Here is a 17,667-nt window from a genome sequence, read left to right on the forward strand (position 1 = left end):
CAGCAACTTAATCCAACAAACATTATTAACTCAAAAGCTCAGGGAACATATGCTAATCAAAATAAACTTTTTTATTTTAAATAATAGCTCTCCAAGACACTGACATGAGATAACATCTCTGGTTCCTTACTGAATATTCTCCTGAAGTTTAACACTTTTGCACGAAACTAACAAATTGTATCAGTAAATGGAGGCATCAACTCTTAGAAATCAACTCTTACTAGACAAGAATTTCTTATTTGCATATCTTTTCTGTAGTTTAAGATAATGAAGCTCAATTTCAAGACTTGTCCTTTAACACATGACCTACCATAAAGCAGTTACAAGCTCTGTTTTCAAGAACTGCTGAAAAATTCAGCTGCTGAGAGTATGCACAGGGGAAGTTGTCCAGATTAACCACCTCAGTCCAACTGTTTCCCCCCAATGGTTAATAATGTCATAGCTGATCTCAATCAAAAGCCTATAATGAGCTATACATACTTATGTATATACAAGGCCTATTGGGTAAATTACGTATCAAAGACCTTCCAAACTAAAGCTAAAAGACATCAGCAAGACACCTGGGTAAGAAAACATTTTTATCTTTCTTAGAAGTAATGAGTTGTATACTACACTATCAAGTACAAGGGAATACTAAAGAAATGTTTGCATATTTGGATTATGTTAAGCAATATTTATTGCTATTACTGAATGATTTCTTCACTGTACAGGAAAGACTAAATCCCTTCATCTTGACATTCTAGTTGGACTTCCCAGAAAACTATTAAAGAAATAACAACGTAACATGCTCCATTAAAAAAGGATGGAACAGAGAAATGCTGGGAAACGTGCTATCCTGGAATCTCCTCTGTTGAAGGACAGCTCAAGGTGTATGTTATGTACCAAATGCCGAGATCCTCACTGTCACTTCGTCAAGAACAAAAGTTCATTGTCTCTTGTCTCACTGCACATCTTTGAAAGGAGATTAACTCCATTTTCTGTATACCCTCCCACTAGGTACTGCTGTCTATAACTAGCATATGCCATTAGGCTTCTCTTCTTAAGGATAAACAAACCCAATCCTTTCCATCTCTCCTCATACATCGTGTGCTCCACCTCCCTAATCATCCTAGTGGTCCTCCACTGGGCTCACTCCAGTATATGAGTCTTTCTTTTCCTGGGGAAGCCAAAACTAGACACAGGCTGAAGTGCTGGATGCAGCACTCCAGATGTGGTCTCACAAGGACCAAATCAAGGGAATCACCCCCCTGCACCTGCTGGCAAAAATCTTGCTAACAGAGCCTTCTTTGCTGCAAGGGCACATTGCTGACTCATGTTCAACTTCTGTTTACCTGGACCTGAAAGCCCTTTTCTGGAAAACTGCTTTCTAGCCAGTGTGGCCACCCCCACCTTTATCACTGCCTAGGGTTACTCCATCCCAGATGCAGCCTTCTGCATTCACCTTTGTTGAACACCATGGGGTCTGTTAGCCCTGCTGTCCAGCCTGTTGAGGTCCCTCAGAATAGCAGCACTAAGTTTCCAGCCTATCAACCACTCTCTCCAGTTTAGCATAATATGCAAGCTTGCTGAAGGAACACTACATCCTCTCACCTGGTTCTATCAAAGAGATTAAACAGCATCAGTCTTATTATAAAACCCTGAGTAACGTTACCAGTCATCCAAAGAGTAATGGAGCAGACACCATTTTGTACATATTTGTCACCAGAAGCATCACTATGTTCAGCAGAAAGGCAATTGCTTTCTTCACTGCCTCACATTCTCACATACAGCTATCATACTTGCAATACCTGTAATCAGTTCCAGCTTCACTAATAGCCTATGAAGATGAAAGGGAACATTAAGAAGAAGGGTTCTTAAAAATACACTTCAGTCAGAATTTGTAGCCACTTTTTTTTGTTCTTTTGGACAAAAGTGCAATTTTCAGAGATCCCTAAATATGTCAGCTTAACAAAGAGCTTCCTAATTTAATAAAGGAAAAACTGCACTGAAAATTTTTTGCTTACCACTTTAGCACTGTTCTACACATGTGTTATATACATAAAATAATATATGCACACACATACATAAATGCACAGAGACTAAATCAGAGATCAGTTTAGTAATGACCAGAAACTAGTAGTCAATCTTCATATACTATTACCAGAGTTGGTCTATAGGTATTCCTGTCCCAACTACTGCAACTTCTATTAAGTTTTTAGTTCTCATACTGAGATCTTACATATAGATCTATTTCTGTTTCAAAGCTGCAAACAATTTTGAAATAAGAGAAGGTAGAAAAAATTTCAGGGATTCCTCCCCCCCCACCCCCCCCAATCTTTCCTGCATTGCTCCCAATAGAATTCTAACAGAGCAGGACAGATATCTAAATCCTGACAAGCATACACAGATACAAGTAGCTTCTGGTACGCTATGCACTAGAGAAATAAAATACTCTAAACTTTAGGGTAAAAAGAATCTAAGACAGCCATAACAAGGGAAAGTAGTAACTCATTTGTAGTCTTACAGAAATAGCTGCCATAAATAAGTATTTCTGGACCACCACTCTACTTGTCTGCAGCGATAGTATACCTACCTCAGACTTAAACCAGTGATTAAAGAATCACCTTGCTCCCCTAAAATAGTTCAATGCTTGAAAAATTCAGCATCTCATTTCTAGCTTAAATAGTTTTCAGAAAAATACAGAAAGATCAACTGCAATAAAAGGAAAATGTGATGTTGCTGCTGAAGGATGATGTGAGTTCTTCAAGAAAAAAAAACATTTTATAAATTCAAGAATAAGACATTACCAGTGAAAAGAGTGTCAGAAAAGACAACTTCAGATTCTTTTGTTCAAAGCAGGAAGCAAATTCAAATGCAAGACACACAAAACCTTGAATTAGTAAATAAAATTAGATTTGCATTTAGATTTTGACTAGTCATAAGCTGAACAAAAGTACTCAGATAATAATTTCCTGTTGAAATACAACACAAATCTGTGTTCGCAGCTTTCTACAGCTTTTCTTTCAAAACTTTTTGCATTAAGGAGAAATAACATGGCCAGCATAACCAAGTCTTTTTTCTTTGAGGGGGAGGTAGGCTGGAGGAAGAGGAGTGTTTTAAACTCTTCGCAGAAAAGCAGAAATAGCATTTTCAGCTCTTCTGAATCTATAGGAGGTGGAATGGCATAGGATTGTATCCATCATACTCATCATCCCTTCAAAAACAATGGAGTTTTTCAAGTGGAGTAATTCAACTCTGCTCCAGCAGCAAACACCTCATTAAATGACAATATACTCCCTTCTCTATCCCACCTGGGTTCAATTGACACAATCAGATCACCAGCTAGATTCTGCCCAAGAATTAAAATCTTTTCCCTTCACTCTTTTTCAAACTTTTCAATTAAGTTCAACAGGCAGAACTACCACAAAAGGCATGGCATTCTACATGTCTATTAGATGGCTGCCCTGCCAAAAGAACATAACTGTTCTGAAACCACTCATCTTCTAAACTATTACTCTACTTAGTCCAGGAAAACACCTCACTTCCTCAACCTCAAATCAGAAGGATCATAATAAAGGACGGTGACAGGATACCATTCTTCCCCAGTGAAGATGGAAACAGGACTTCCCTTTGGGGTCTTAAGTTGTCAAAGCAGCAGCACAATTCGATAAGAAACAAAGTTGTCTTTTTGTCCCTGAAGAAGAGTTCCCTGTTTACATATCACAGGTAAACTGTCAGCTCAGTAAGAAAGAGGGAGACAACCCAAAGTTGATCAACCACATCATTCCCCCCACCCCCAAACACGATGACTTACTGCAAGCAGTTTTTTTTAATACTATAGATGATAGTGCCTGGAAGAAGTTTCCTGAAGATTGATTTTACAACAGAAACACATGCAAATGCTCATTTTAAAACTTGCCATTCAAGATTCCAGAGGGAATGCGTTTTCTCTAGTGCTTGTAAAAATAAGCCAAGAATTTCCTAACAACTGAAATTGTAGACAAAAGGTGCTAAGACCCAAATAATAAACAAGTTTATCTTTAATTTAATCAGTTCTAGTATGACTTCTTAAGTTTATCCATAGGTATCAACTTGACATCCTAGGTCAGAAGCGCATTGTGGTTTTTGTCCACACACTCATTTCACAACACTAAATAACTTAAGAATAACATTTTCTATTTACACTAACCTAGCATGCAGAGAAAGATCAAATGGGGATTTAACAAAATGTAATTCAGATAAAAAAGTTTGATGAAAGCTTGAAAGTTGTGAACATTTACCAAACAAAACTAAATTATGTGACTTGGCTGATATTTTTACCTGTAATTTTGTATCCATAGGCAGCTAGCTGTCCAGCCATATATTCACCATCCGAATTATTGTGAGAACATCCCCATGTACGAATCCAAATTTTCTGAGCACCAGGAATAATGCTGTTAAGTAAAATGAATTAAGAAGGCACATGAAAGATGAATAACCTTAGTCTTTCAGCTCATTGGACAGACTCAATTAATTGTAATTCTTCAAGTACATAATAAGCAATACAAAAAGTAGTAACCCCAAAACAGCTAGAAAAGAAAGCTTCGATTATGTGATTTTAGTATAGTGGTAAGAAAAGAGCTTTAGAAGGGGAAGGTACAAGGGCAGCAGGATAAGAGAAGATTCAGTACATCGTAGTATGTATAAAAAAAACACAGAAACACATTGAAACTGTAGCTTTCTGAAAATTATTATATCATTAATAAATGACCTCTACGTGACTGCAATGAAGCCACGCCATCTGCAAACAAACTGTTAGAGCTAAACCAAAACCTTTTGATATTATTGCACCCATTCTGTGCATCTCCCTCCTTACGAGTCTCCTTCATAAATCTTTAACTAAGGTCAGCCACCAACTGCAGTAACATCTGAGAGCTCATACTCCAACCTTTCAGGGCTACAGAGGCAGCACAGCAGATTTGTACTGTGGAGCTAGAGAGCACAATAGTTTAAAAACCAACAAGAAAAATATTCTACAGGAAGCTCCCATTGAAACTTCCAGAATAACTGTGCCAGTGAGCTAAAGGTGCCAGCACAAGAATGCCAAACTGGGCAATCGGTTTCCCCTGCCCACACTTTTTTTGTTTTAAAGGATACCTCCCCTAGCTAGAAATAAGCATCTGTTGACAGAAGACTAAAGACTGCTAGCAGATGTGTGCAAACATGCAGTGTTTAGGCCTCCTATTGCCTAAATGACACATATTCAATGCCTTTTGTTGGAGCAAAACTGCTAAAATACAGCCGATGCATTTGGGGCATTTTTATGGGGAATCACACTTCCAGTGAAACTAATACTACAGAGACCTCTTTATTATGAAGTCTTCTGTTACGTATAAAATCTCCTTTAAACAACACAAACTCCAAAACTGAGTTTATGTGCATTCCAGACATACTTTCTTTTTATTTTTCTAATGAGGGAAAATTTTTTATGTACCAACTTGATATTAATAGGTGGGGAAAAAAACACCTAGATCTCTGAACTTCAGTAGAAACCAGAACCAATAACTGAGTTCACCTATACTTAATCAATTCCACTGCAGCAGAAAGCTGATTGTTATGTTCATCACAAAAAGAAAAGAGGGGGAAGACATGTTCCCTAGTTACTGCATACTATTTCCACTGAAGAAAAACAATGCTTTCAAAAGAAGTTTCACTACACCCCTTGCAGCATGTACAAACCAACAGTACAGTTCCACGAGGACTGTCAACTTCTTGGCAACTGTCTCTCCAGTTGTTTTCAGTTAATACAAGTTTTCGGTTTGGGGTTATTTTGTTTTTAACTAGAAAACTGCTTTTTGATTTTAAAGATGCCAAGAGGGAGTTAGTTTTATTTCGCCTCTTATTTGCGGTGATTATTCTGAATTTTACTCCAGACCTTCGCTAAGAGGCTGAAGCTGTAGTTTACTACTTGCATAATACCCACCTCCTCCAAGAGGACCAAAAAACATTTTAGACACTTTCTTAAATTTGGGCTTGAATAAACAGTTAAGTCTTAGAGTGGGTACATAGGTCTTTCTAAGCCATACAAAGTGTCTATTCTGACTACATGCAAGTTTCCAATGCAGTACAGTTTCAATATTAATACCAACAGACTTCACTCCTTCCCCAGATCCCCTCTCTTCCCAGAGGGGAAAAAAAAAAGAAAAAAAAAGAACTTTTCAAAGACAAAATTAGCTCAAATATGTATTGCACAACAGACATCAATATCATCACTCAGAATTTTGCTTTTGTTTTTCATACCACACCTCCCAAAAAGCACTCCAGATCTGCATTTTGAAGAGTCCAGCTTCCACTTGGAATGAAAAGAGCAAGAATGGGTTGATTAAAGAATTTACCTGTCACTTGGGGGATCATCATCTGTCTGAATATCTTTGTGTGAACTGCGTTTTCGCACTTTTGGAAAGACATTCTTTCTCCCAGAATGTCGCTCATGTGGTTTCAAATCTTGTGCTGACACAATATCCTCAATATCTTCAAGCACTGAATCACAGGCAGCAGGCATCTTGAAGAAGCATTAGAAAAGACTGATGTTAGCAAGCATTGGAACAGTCAGATACAATTCAAAATCAGTAGTCAGATATGTTTCTACATGTACCTGCAATATATCATACACAGGACGAATATCCAGCATATAAAGACAAATAACTGTCTAGAGATATGTTTCCTAATGCTCTCTTCCCCTAAGATTCCTCAAACACAGACGGGGAGAGAGCTACGAATGATGCAGATTTTTCAGATCATCTGTACCATGCCATCTTCTGACTGAAAAATCCTGCAGCTTCTCTGACATCACATACCCAAGATACAAGCCTTCTTTATCATATCAGGCATCATAGTGAAATAATGGGTTTATGTTATGCGGTGGATATACTTCCACTTACATTACAGGAGAAGAATAGGAAATACAGCATTCAAGAGCCTACACTGGAGGCTGCATGGCACTTTTATCTGTGTGCTTGAAACAGATGCACAGGAGTTCGCTATGCCAAAGTCAGTATGAATACAAAATAAACTATTCCTAGAATTTCTGACCCCACAGGACTTTCATTTGTGTTATTTCATCCATCAGGACAGGAAAAATCAGAATTTCTGCACTCAGATACAAAATGTTAAATGACTACACCCAGCAAATATTGTCATCTAGCTAACATAACATTCAAGAACAGTAAAACCTAATTCTGCTTTCCTAAAGTGGTAAGTAAGTAAGAACTTTGATATATTTTTCCTCACCTGTAAAAAGCTTTTTTTTTTTTTCTTTTTAATACACACACACCAACATGTATACACCCCCCACACCCAGACACACTCCCAACCACACATGCACAGACACACACATTAATACACACACATACATGCAGATACACCCATAGGCACATACAGACACACCCCCACCCAGATGCATATACACACACGCACACTAAGACATATATTCACACCCTCCATACCCAAACACACCCACCCACATATTAATACACTCACATCCCCCCACACCCATCCACCATGTATATACATCCCCGCTCACACAGGCACTCCCCCAAACATGCATATACACACATGTACCCCCCACCCCCAACACACACATTAATACAAACAACACGTATACACACACAGACATGCCCCGATGCACACCCCCCACATGCATTTCCCCCATGCGTGCACCCCCTACACCTAGACATACACACACACAGACCCACACTCACACCCACGTGCAGATATATACAGACACACCCATATGCACACACCCATCTAGACACACCCACACACAGCTATATACAGACACCTCCATATGCACACAGACACACCCATGCATAACCTCACACACTCAGGCATGCACAAGCACACAGACACACCTGCACACCCACACAAACCCAACCCCTCCCCAGACACCCACCCACCTGCACACCCCTGCACCACCCAGACATACACACATGCACCCACACATACATACACACCCCCACCCAGACACAGACATGGACAAACATATACACACAGACACACGTATATACCCACCAGCACACTCCCACAGGGACCCAAGCATGCACACACACTTGCAAACTCTCATTCCACACACCCACACCCCCCCATACAAACACACACACATACACACTCCCCACATACACTGACCCATCACCCCATACCCCCACCTGCCCCCCATACACACCTCCTACACACACCCATGCCCTGCAAACACCCACCCACCCCACCTTTACACACATGGGCACACCTATACACACCCTCACCCAAACACCCACACGCACACACACATCCCCCTACACACACACCCAGACACACACACACACAGACACTGCCACTCAGACACATGCGCACATCCACATTCCACACACTCACTCGCTGTACACCACCCCATGCACACGCACACACACCCGTACACACACACAAACCCCCATGCAGGCGCCACCCCCCCACACACACACACCCATGCACACACCCCCATACACAGGCATGCATAAAAACAAACAACCCCCTATGCATACACGCACACACCCCCATATGCGCCCCCACACACACACATCCATACACACAGGTCCCCCTCCATGCATGCACACCTGAGCACACACACCCCCATACACATCTGCATCCCCCATGCACACACCCCCCCACGCACAAACAACCCTGCTATGCACACATCCTCATGCCCTCATGCACATACATCATGCATGCACCCCCATGCACACACACACCACCATGAACACACACACGCACATCCCCACGCACACACACCGGCATGCACACACACCCCCATACACACCCCCCACATCTCTTAGAAGAACTCAAGATACATGGTTTCCAATATGTAAGTGGGCTGCTAAAGGAACTTAAAAAAACCACCACCAAAAAAAACCACCACCAAAAAAAACCACCACCAAAAAAAACCACCACCAAAAAAAACCACCACCAAAAAAAACCACCACCAAAAAAAACCACCACCAAAAAAAACCACCACCAAAAAAAACCACCACCAAAAAAAACCACCACCAAAAAAAACCACCACCAAAAAAAACCACCACCAAAAAAAACCACCACCAAAAAAAACCACCACCAAAAAAAACCACCACCAAAAAAAACCACCACCAAAAAAAACCACCACCAAAAAAAACCACCACCAAAAAAAACCACCACCAAAAAAAACCACCACCAAAAAAAACCACCACCAAAAAAAACCACCACCAAAAAAAACCACCACCAAAAAAAACCACCACCAAAAAAAACCACCACCAAAAAAAAAAAAAAAAAGAGAAATTAAATTGTTGCACTAGCTCCAGGCTTTCCACAGTGTATTAGAATTGAGCCTCATGTGTCATTGCAAACCTGGTTTAGGACATATCTCAGGATAAACACAGTTTGCTAAGGAAATCATACAAAGGCATTTCACTAAGTTTACAGGGAAAAATACATTACTATCCTAGCTTACAATGAAGAACAAAACAAATAAGATCTGAATTTCTGTAAGTATCAGACTTCAGGAACAGATAAGTCATGCTACTGGCCTACAAGATATGTTCAGATGCTGCGCTTGAAATATTCAAAGATGTAAGAAGTTAAACATCTGTACATTCTTCCAGTATGAATGCCTCCATCAATTTTGGAAAACATACTTCAACATAAGACTTCAGACAACTTGATTATATATATAAACTGTATAATTACATGACAAAGCAGCTGCATTCAACATTAAGATACTTAAATATTTAGTTTTCTTCTAGATCAAAAAACTCAAGATCTTTAAAAAATGCAGCAAAGACTGAACAAAAAAAAGTGAAAGAATGCTGGAATATTGGAACAAGTACTTACTGTAGAAGTTTACACACACAGAGTCCCACACAGAACAACTATAACAGTACAGAATTTTAATGGCTTAATGTTATTGAGTCTACAGGGTTAGTGTTGTCATTAAGTCATAGGTATTTAGCTGAAGCATAAGCTACCATTTTGAGCTATAAGAAATATTTACCAGGACAGAATTTTAAACAACAAACAAACAAAAAAAGCAGGGGGGAAGGGGATGACTATAAAAGCTTCAGCTTTGGTAAAACCAGCATATCAGAATAAGAATTTGAGTGGTATACTTAATCTATTTGCAGGTATACTTGATATATTATATATACACATACACATACATACACACATACATATACATATATATACATATATATATATACACACACACATATATATACATATATATACATATATACACACACACAGTGGTATACTTAATCTATCTGATGAGTGTACTTGACACATACTACACATGGTAGAGTAAGACAATTTAGTTTAGACAGATACCAGCTTCAGCTTTGAATTTCTAGGATTTTCATATTTAAGCATTTGACTTTTAAAACAAGCAAAGTTGTCTTAAGAAGGACTCAAGATAAACATTTCTGTTTCAAAACTATTTACTCTATGGTACAGTCTTTTTTACATCTGAAAATTCACAATAATTTTAATTTCCAGGCCAACTGAGATTCACTCTTCATTTTCAGCCAGACATACACACTGCCAGTCCTCAAATTAGGCTCATTTAACCAAACTATTTCCAAGGTAGCACTCCCTAAATAAATCAGTGAATTATTTTGTTTCACTGCTGCATGGGTCAGCTACCCAACAACCCAGCACATAACATAATCGGCACTATCACTCTACCTTAATACCATGAAGAATAAAAAGACTATATTGCAGTAGATGCAAGCAAAAAAAGGCGGGGGGGTCATATCAGTAGCTTGTTCTGGAAGCTGTCCAAAAACCAGGAAAATATTTTTTGTCTACGAAACCAAACATGCTTTAAACACTTACACCACACAGATATCAGAAAGATAAGTCACTTACAGGCTTTTTACATAGTCTTAGAGAAAATGGGTGGGGGGGGGGGGGGAGATTAAAAAAGTTACTCCTAGGCCTTCAATATGAGCCTGCTGCTCTGATTTAAACAATACCCAAGGGTAGATTTTCAATTGTCAGCAAAGGATTACCAAAAAATACCAACACGACCTCAGTCCATGTGGTGCAGCACAGCAAAACAGCATAGCTTAACTGTTCAGACGTAGTCTCATCCCAACACTGAAATGCTCCCCAAGCAAAGTTAATTTAAGTGCTATGCCTGCTCATGATCACAATGCTCCATATCACCTTATATTACTTTATACCACTGACAGCATGTACAAATACATAAAGGTGCCAAATCATGATAAGGAAGAAAGAAAATTGTTTTGTTTTTTTTTTCCTTCAGAAACACAACTGATGTAATAAAACAGCCAGCAAAACAAGTAAGCTTAATGTATTGCAATGGCCCGTAAAAGAATGAACACAAACTAGAAGTCATACCTTTTTAAGCCTGGTCTAAATCCTCTCAGACAGTGATTCTGGAAAAAAAGATATGGCATGAACAAACAGAACTAAGAGACAGACTGTTCTACGAGTCTTCTTCATTCTTTTGCAGAAAACTCAGTTTCCTACTTTGACCCACATAAACCCTCCAGAGGATAAGGTGCTGTACATATGGTGACTTGCTGACAAGGTAGAACACTAGTCAAATTTTCCCTATCCATTTCTGAGCAGATGCACTAATCTGAGTCTCGTTCTTTAACAGAGTCACATTTTTTGTGAAAATCTGAGGTATTTAGATTATTTCAGACTTCTCCTCTTCCAGATTTCAAAATCTTCCACCAGGACTTTATAGCTTGCAATGGAAGAAGGGAAAGAGAATGACTGACAAGGAGAATGCAATTGCATAAGCTTCATTTTCTTCAAAAGTCTGATTAACAGCAAAGACTACCTAAACATTCACAACATTTTCTACAAATACCATAAAGTCTTCTTAGAACAGATAACATACAGAGATGTTGCAGATAAGAAGTTACATATGAGATCTCTTCTTCACAAGCAGATGCATACAGATTCCAGCATATACTCTGACTGAAGTACTTGGACTTCAAGACTGAAATTGGAGAAGCAATAATAAGATGAAAAGTTAACTAATTTATTGCTCTTACGCTGTCAAGCTTTTACCCACATAACTTCATGCTCCTCTCTTAAAAAAAGAAAAAAAAGAAAAAAAGAAAGAAAAAAGTATTTTAATAAGTAAAAAGCACTAATGGAGCCTTGATACAAAGAAAACTTTCCTTGTTCCAGGTTATGCCATTCATCTCTTCTTGACTTCCTAACACTGACTAACAGAGTATTTCTTTCCAGAGAGGAGACGTCCACCCAGATGGAGGAGCACTGCTCTTTCCTCTGTTTAACAACAGGTGTCTCAGGTGAAGCCCTGGGCTGTTACCTCCAGGCTTACAGAAGAGCGTAAGAAAACTGCAGGGCTAAAGCGATCCCAACCCAACCCACCGCCCTGCTGGTATCCCGCCGGACGCCCCCGCTGGCTGCGCAGAAAGGCGCCGCGGCGGCACGCGAGGGGCGGCCAGACGCGCAGCCCCGCCGCGGCCCGGTGCAGGAGGCTCAGAAGCGCGGCCACGCCGCTCCCAGCCCAACCCCCGGGCTCCCATCCCGCCCAGGCGACCCGACCCCCGCCGAGCAGCCCGGCCCGCAAGGCCCTCCCCAGGCACCAGAGCCCCCTCCCGGCCACCGGGGAGGCCATCGCCTCCCCCCCCCGCCCCCCAGCCCAGCTGTACCGAGGAACCCAGACGCCCCGCGGGGCTGGGCCGTTACCGCCGCCGCAACGGTCAGCGCGCGCTGCCCGGCGCTCGCCGCACGCCCCGAGCCCGGCTAGGGGAGGCTGGGGGCCCTCCTGGGCGGCACGGGGCGAGGCCGGCGCTGAGGGGAGGGGGCGGCACAGCGCCGGGAGCAGGTGCGGGCAGGAGAGAGACCCAAGACGAACCCCAGCGCTCACCTCAACCCGCCGCACCACGGCCTCAGACGCGGTCCGCCATCATAGCCGCGCCGCGCCGCGCCGCGCCCTCACGCACGCCAGCACGTGACAACAGGGCCGCGGAGCGGACAAAATAGGCGGCGGAGCGCGGGAGGCGGAGCGCGCCTGCGCAAGCCCTGGGCGCGACGGGCTCTCCTGCTCATTTCGCTGATGGCCGGCCCGCCGGCGCTAGGTAGTGCCCGCGTACGTGAGGGGCAGGCACAGCTGAGATCCCGCTGGCGCTGCGGTAGCGCGGCGGCCCGTGGGGGCGCGCAGCCGTTAGAAACGTTGGAACCGTTAGAGCCGTGCGCCCTCGCGCCGGACGCGGCGCCTCTCAGGGCCGGCTCCGCCGTAAGATGCCGGCCCGGGGCCGCCTCGGCGCTGCCCCAGGTCAAAACCGTGATTTCGTAGATTTATCAGTGTCAATGGTGGAGTTCCCACTGATTTAATAGGAGCGCAATAGTCACGTTTTAAGGCTGTTCTCTAAAACTTTAAAAGTGTTTTTAAGAACATGAAAGCTGGGATTCTCACATAGGTCATCAGATTGCTCTTGTTGCACTGAAAACATAAACTTTACGAGACTGAAGGCGGAATCATAGAGTGGAAAAGAACAAAATTTCATCTAGGAGTGTCCATGGACGTCTCTGAAATGCAAATAACCTTCTGTGCCTTGGCATCTGCTGAGCGCTGAGATTTAAACTGATCCTTCAGTCATGTTTTGTTTCTCCAAATCCTTGGAGACATCTCTGTTTTAACTGGAAACTAGGTATAACAATAGGTATCCAGTTATAACAGATGGATTCTAATCTGAACCAAATGAATGATGAACTATTTATTCCTATTGTGGCCCCATGTCATTTCTTTTTTTTCACTGCCTTTCTTAAAATACAGAACTAGTAGCAACTTTTCTGATTAATCATTTTGCAGGACGTGGGTCAAAATATTAATGTTGAATGACTAAAGTTTCTAGCATTGTTTTTGTCAAATATAGAGCTAATCGCAACTTTTCTGCTTAATTATTTGGAAGTCATTGGTCTGAGTGTTTACATTTGGCTGGCTAAGGTTAGGGTTCTAAGCAGCCATATTGTTGAGTGTATCATTTCCTTGTAGATCAAAGTGATACAAAGAGTGAGCATAATATTGTTGTTTTGTTTTTAATATATGCAGTTTACCTCAAAAGATAATTTATATTGACTCTTTAACATACGTAATTATATTTTGAACATTAGGTTACTCTCTTTAGAATGAGTTTTCATTATTTTATCATTATTTTATTTTCTGTATAGCAGATTGTAGTCTCCCTTGAACAGGAGGGAAAGTGAGTGAAAGCCCAGAGTATATTCCATGGAATATAATATTAGTCTAGAAGCAGATAAAACTTGGCAACCTCTGCCTTTGAATATCACTTCCCTTTCCTCTCCTTTTTTTTAAACAATTATGCTTATTTTATGTCACACTTATCTAACAACATTCACAGGCAAAAGGAAGGATAACTGTGAGAATAAAGTAATGGGAGAGATTTGAAAAGGAAAATTGGGACAGAAAGAAACAAGCACTTCAGTTAAGTCAGTCATTAAGAACAAATCATTCTAAGCAGGACTGAACACTATTAATATCACCCTGGCCTCGTGATAGAATCATTGTTACAGCTTAAGACAGATTTGCATTCGTGGTTGGTCTTTATTTAAACACACATACTTTTCAGAGTCACTCTGTGAGAGACAATGTGATATGCAATTTATTACTTTTGCAGCATTTCTAGCCCAGAAGAGACTGGAAGGAAACATCTTAAAAAATCAGTACTTGCATTAATCTATTTTAGACATCCACCTTCATAATACTGCGTAAGTAGTCCTTAGTATGTCAGTAAATAGCAATATATGTATTACTAATCTTAGTACTCTAACTGCTACCTTATCAGGCTGGTGATCCTTTCCTTATTCTTTTCAGCCTCCCATGTTCAGTTTCCTGAGTATTGCACTTGCAGTCCTCGAAAGAAATTAGTCTATTCTGAGAGCACTGCACAGTTATCTTGACTAGTCAAATGTTCCTCTCCGGTTAAACAAAACTGGGCATACATCAGTGCTGTTCTATAGCTGACTAAAGAGCAGAGCACAGATAGCCTGCAAGACATATTCAAAGTCTCCACATGGCCAAGATTCACAAGACACTACCTCCTGAGGGGAGGCAGTGAGCTCCCAGAGCAGCTCCCAGGCAGGAATAACAGCAGCGCACCGTGTCCCATACCTAGTGACATAAATAAATAGGGCATGCCGATCAGTTTCAGCATGATCCAGCAGTGGCCTTACTTTGTCCCACTGCCAGGAATTTGTAATATCAAGCAGCCCTTGTGCCAGCAGTCCTATTCAGTCCTAGGATGTAGCCACTACATGGAAACACTCTTTAACTGCTTTTGGAGCTCACAAATCTAAATTGTTTTGTAGTATATTCATACAAGCGAGCCAGGCTGCACACAGACTGTTGGTAGTGCCTCAGCAGGTAGCAAGGGAGGCAAATGATTGCAGGAAGAGAGCTTGTCTGTACCCACCTGAGAAAACTGCTTTAAGAGACAGCAGCTGGCAATATAAGTCCCAATATAGGTCTTCTGTAAATTGGAAATACACATGTTCCAGTCCTTGGACTCCCTACAAACAGCTTTAGATTACATCCCTTCCCAACTGCCTGCATACCTTACTTCTTACTGTTCAGTCACTACTTCTGGGGTGGTAAACTCAAAGACCCCAGCCTCAGGCTGGGTTGCTCTCTGAAGTCATTAGAGGTTTTGCAGGAGTAGGTACATAGTTTGAAGTACGTAAACTACTAGGAAAATAAAATTAAAAACTCAGTTTTAGTTCATGGTTAGTTGAAAGTGCATCCTTAGTTGTTTCAGAATATCTCGTCTAACATCCTCATGGAAAGGAAACAGGGAAGGAAGTGCCCAATTTTTATCTGATAACCTTAGTCTCTGATAACTAACATGCAGTTCTGGGTAGAGGAGTAAGTGAGAAGGCAAGCAGGAATAAAATGGTGGCTCTTAAAGTTAGACACAAGATTTCTTCCTCTCTTCCTGCAATTTAGGAGAGTCTACCTGCTCATCTGTCAGCAACATTGAGCACCACTCAGAATTGATGACTATCCCTTTTTGTCCTTTGGCAGTTTTTACCTGTCATATCTTAGGAAAAGAAAAAGGCAGATGAAAACCCCAGACTTCATAAAGGCAAAGAATTATGTTGATGTTTGTTTACACAGAGAGTAATATGCAGGCAGATCTTGCTTCAGCATGAAAAACAAAACAGGGAGATGAATTCTTGTACTTTGTACTTTCTTTCTTACAAGAGAAATGTCTATGCCCATAAAAAGACAATGGTGTGATTTATCCTTTCCAAGTATAAGTCACAAACATTAGAAAGTGATACTGTAGATGTAGATGGACCAGTTCCCACTGTATGTTCAAGGCCAGGAACCCCTTTTTTGAGAAATGGAGTTCCTAGGAATAAACTCATCTCCTATGTGTAAAGGAGTGTAGTTGCCCATCAATCAGCCCTATTTTGACAGATTTCTCAGAACCCTTTTTCCATCTGCTGATACCCAAGAAATGCAGCACACACAGGCCATGATAAAGCCTACCTGAAATTAATATTAGTATGCTAGGTAAAGTCCAGGCACACTGTGCTAGCTCAGGGGAGCAGAATGATCAACAGCTTGTACTCCAGTTACTAAATGAAATATTTTAACTGGCTGTTTTTCTTCCTGCAACTCAACATGTCTCAAGTTCACAAAGCGGATACAGAAAGAGAGGGAAGAGGAGAGAAAATGACAAGAAAAGTGTCAATCAGCAGCAGACTTTAGAGGCAAATAGAAAGTGCTTATGGCAGTCATAGAGAAACTGGTAACAGGCCAGGGAACAATGACAGCTAGGACAGAAAGAGGACATTGATTGTCATCTCTGTTTCACAGTGAGATCAGAGAGAGCAGTCCTCTAGCCCTCTTCTGTTCTTCTATATTCCTGATAAATAATAAAAGATCCGCTCTGTAATCTTCCCTTCAGTACTGCTATGTGCTCAAGTTAAGAGTACGGTCAGGTGCATGAAGAGAAAAAATAGTTGCTTTCTCCCTGTGTGCAGAGAAGAAGAAAAGATGCATACAACCTACTCAGAAGCGTAACAGTTAAACAAACAACCGCATTACTGTGATTTTATCATCCCAATGCTTTTTTTTTTCTTTTAGTAGTTTATTGGCCATACATTTGAGAAGGTGCAGCACCAAGACCAGAAAGGGAGAACAGCTTTGTAAGTGCATGTCCAGTGTAAGAGACTGTTAGACATGACTCACAAGTAAATAGAACTCGTTTTCAATGCTACCATTGAGACATACTTCTGGAGACTTATCAGCAGGAACATTAAACCAATCCTCACCAATTTCTTTTACATTATTTAATCCTAGAATAACTAAATTTGTAAGAATTTTGCAAGAAGTCAGTTCATAATTCATATGGGAAATCAATGAAAATAGACCATTGCTATCCCCATCTCTGGATCTCCCACTGTGTCTCTTTACATTTGTGATTTTTCTACTGATTTCACGTTGGTTTTAAAAACCACTGAATGTATTGTCATCAGATTAAAAAAATTGAAATGAAGTATGTGATGTGAAGTAGATAATGTGAAATGAGTGAGCAGCACTAATGATGAAAATGTTAACAGTGAGGTTACAAGAAGATGCATTCTAGGCACCAAAAGTAACAAGAATTTTAAAAGCCATATACAAATGTA

The 17,667-nt window shown here is 40.9% G+C and overlaps 1 protein-coding gene across 6 annotated transcripts in view; it reads right to left on the bottom strand.

Annotated features, from left to right (window-relative positions):
• Positions 1–13,017, bottom strand: part of CDKAL1 (CDK5 regulatory subunit associated protein 1 like 1) — a 450,247-nt gene extending 437,230 nt beyond the window's left edge. For 5 of the 6 annotated variants that reach the window (XM_064506972.1, XM_026112679.2, XM_026112689.2 and 2 more), the window contains exons 1-4: positions 12,878–13,017; positions 11,362–11,399; positions 6,354–6,520; positions 4,300–4,412 (exon numbers count right to left, since the gene is read on the bottom strand). In XM_064506972.1, the coding sequence (XP_064363042.1) occupies positions 4,300–4,412; positions 6,354–6,520 (280 nt within the window). In that variant the 5' untranslated portion in view covers positions 11,362–11,399; positions 12,878–13,017. The remainder of the gene's footprint in view (positions 1–4,299; positions 4,413–6,353; positions 6,521–11,361; positions 11,400–12,877) is intronic. The other variant, XM_064506971.1, reaches the window with a different exon arrangement.
• Positions 13,018–17,667: the final 4,650 nt, after the last annotated feature.

This window comes from Dromaius novaehollandiae, chromosome 2 (genome assembly GCF_036370855.1).
Source record: "Dromaius novaehollandiae isolate bDroNov1 chromosome 2, bDroNov1.hap1, whole genome shotgun sequence".
In the NCBI taxonomy this organism is placed as follows: domain Eukaryota; kingdom Metazoa; phylum Chordata; class Aves; order Casuariiformes; family Dromaiidae; genus Dromaius; species Dromaius novaehollandiae.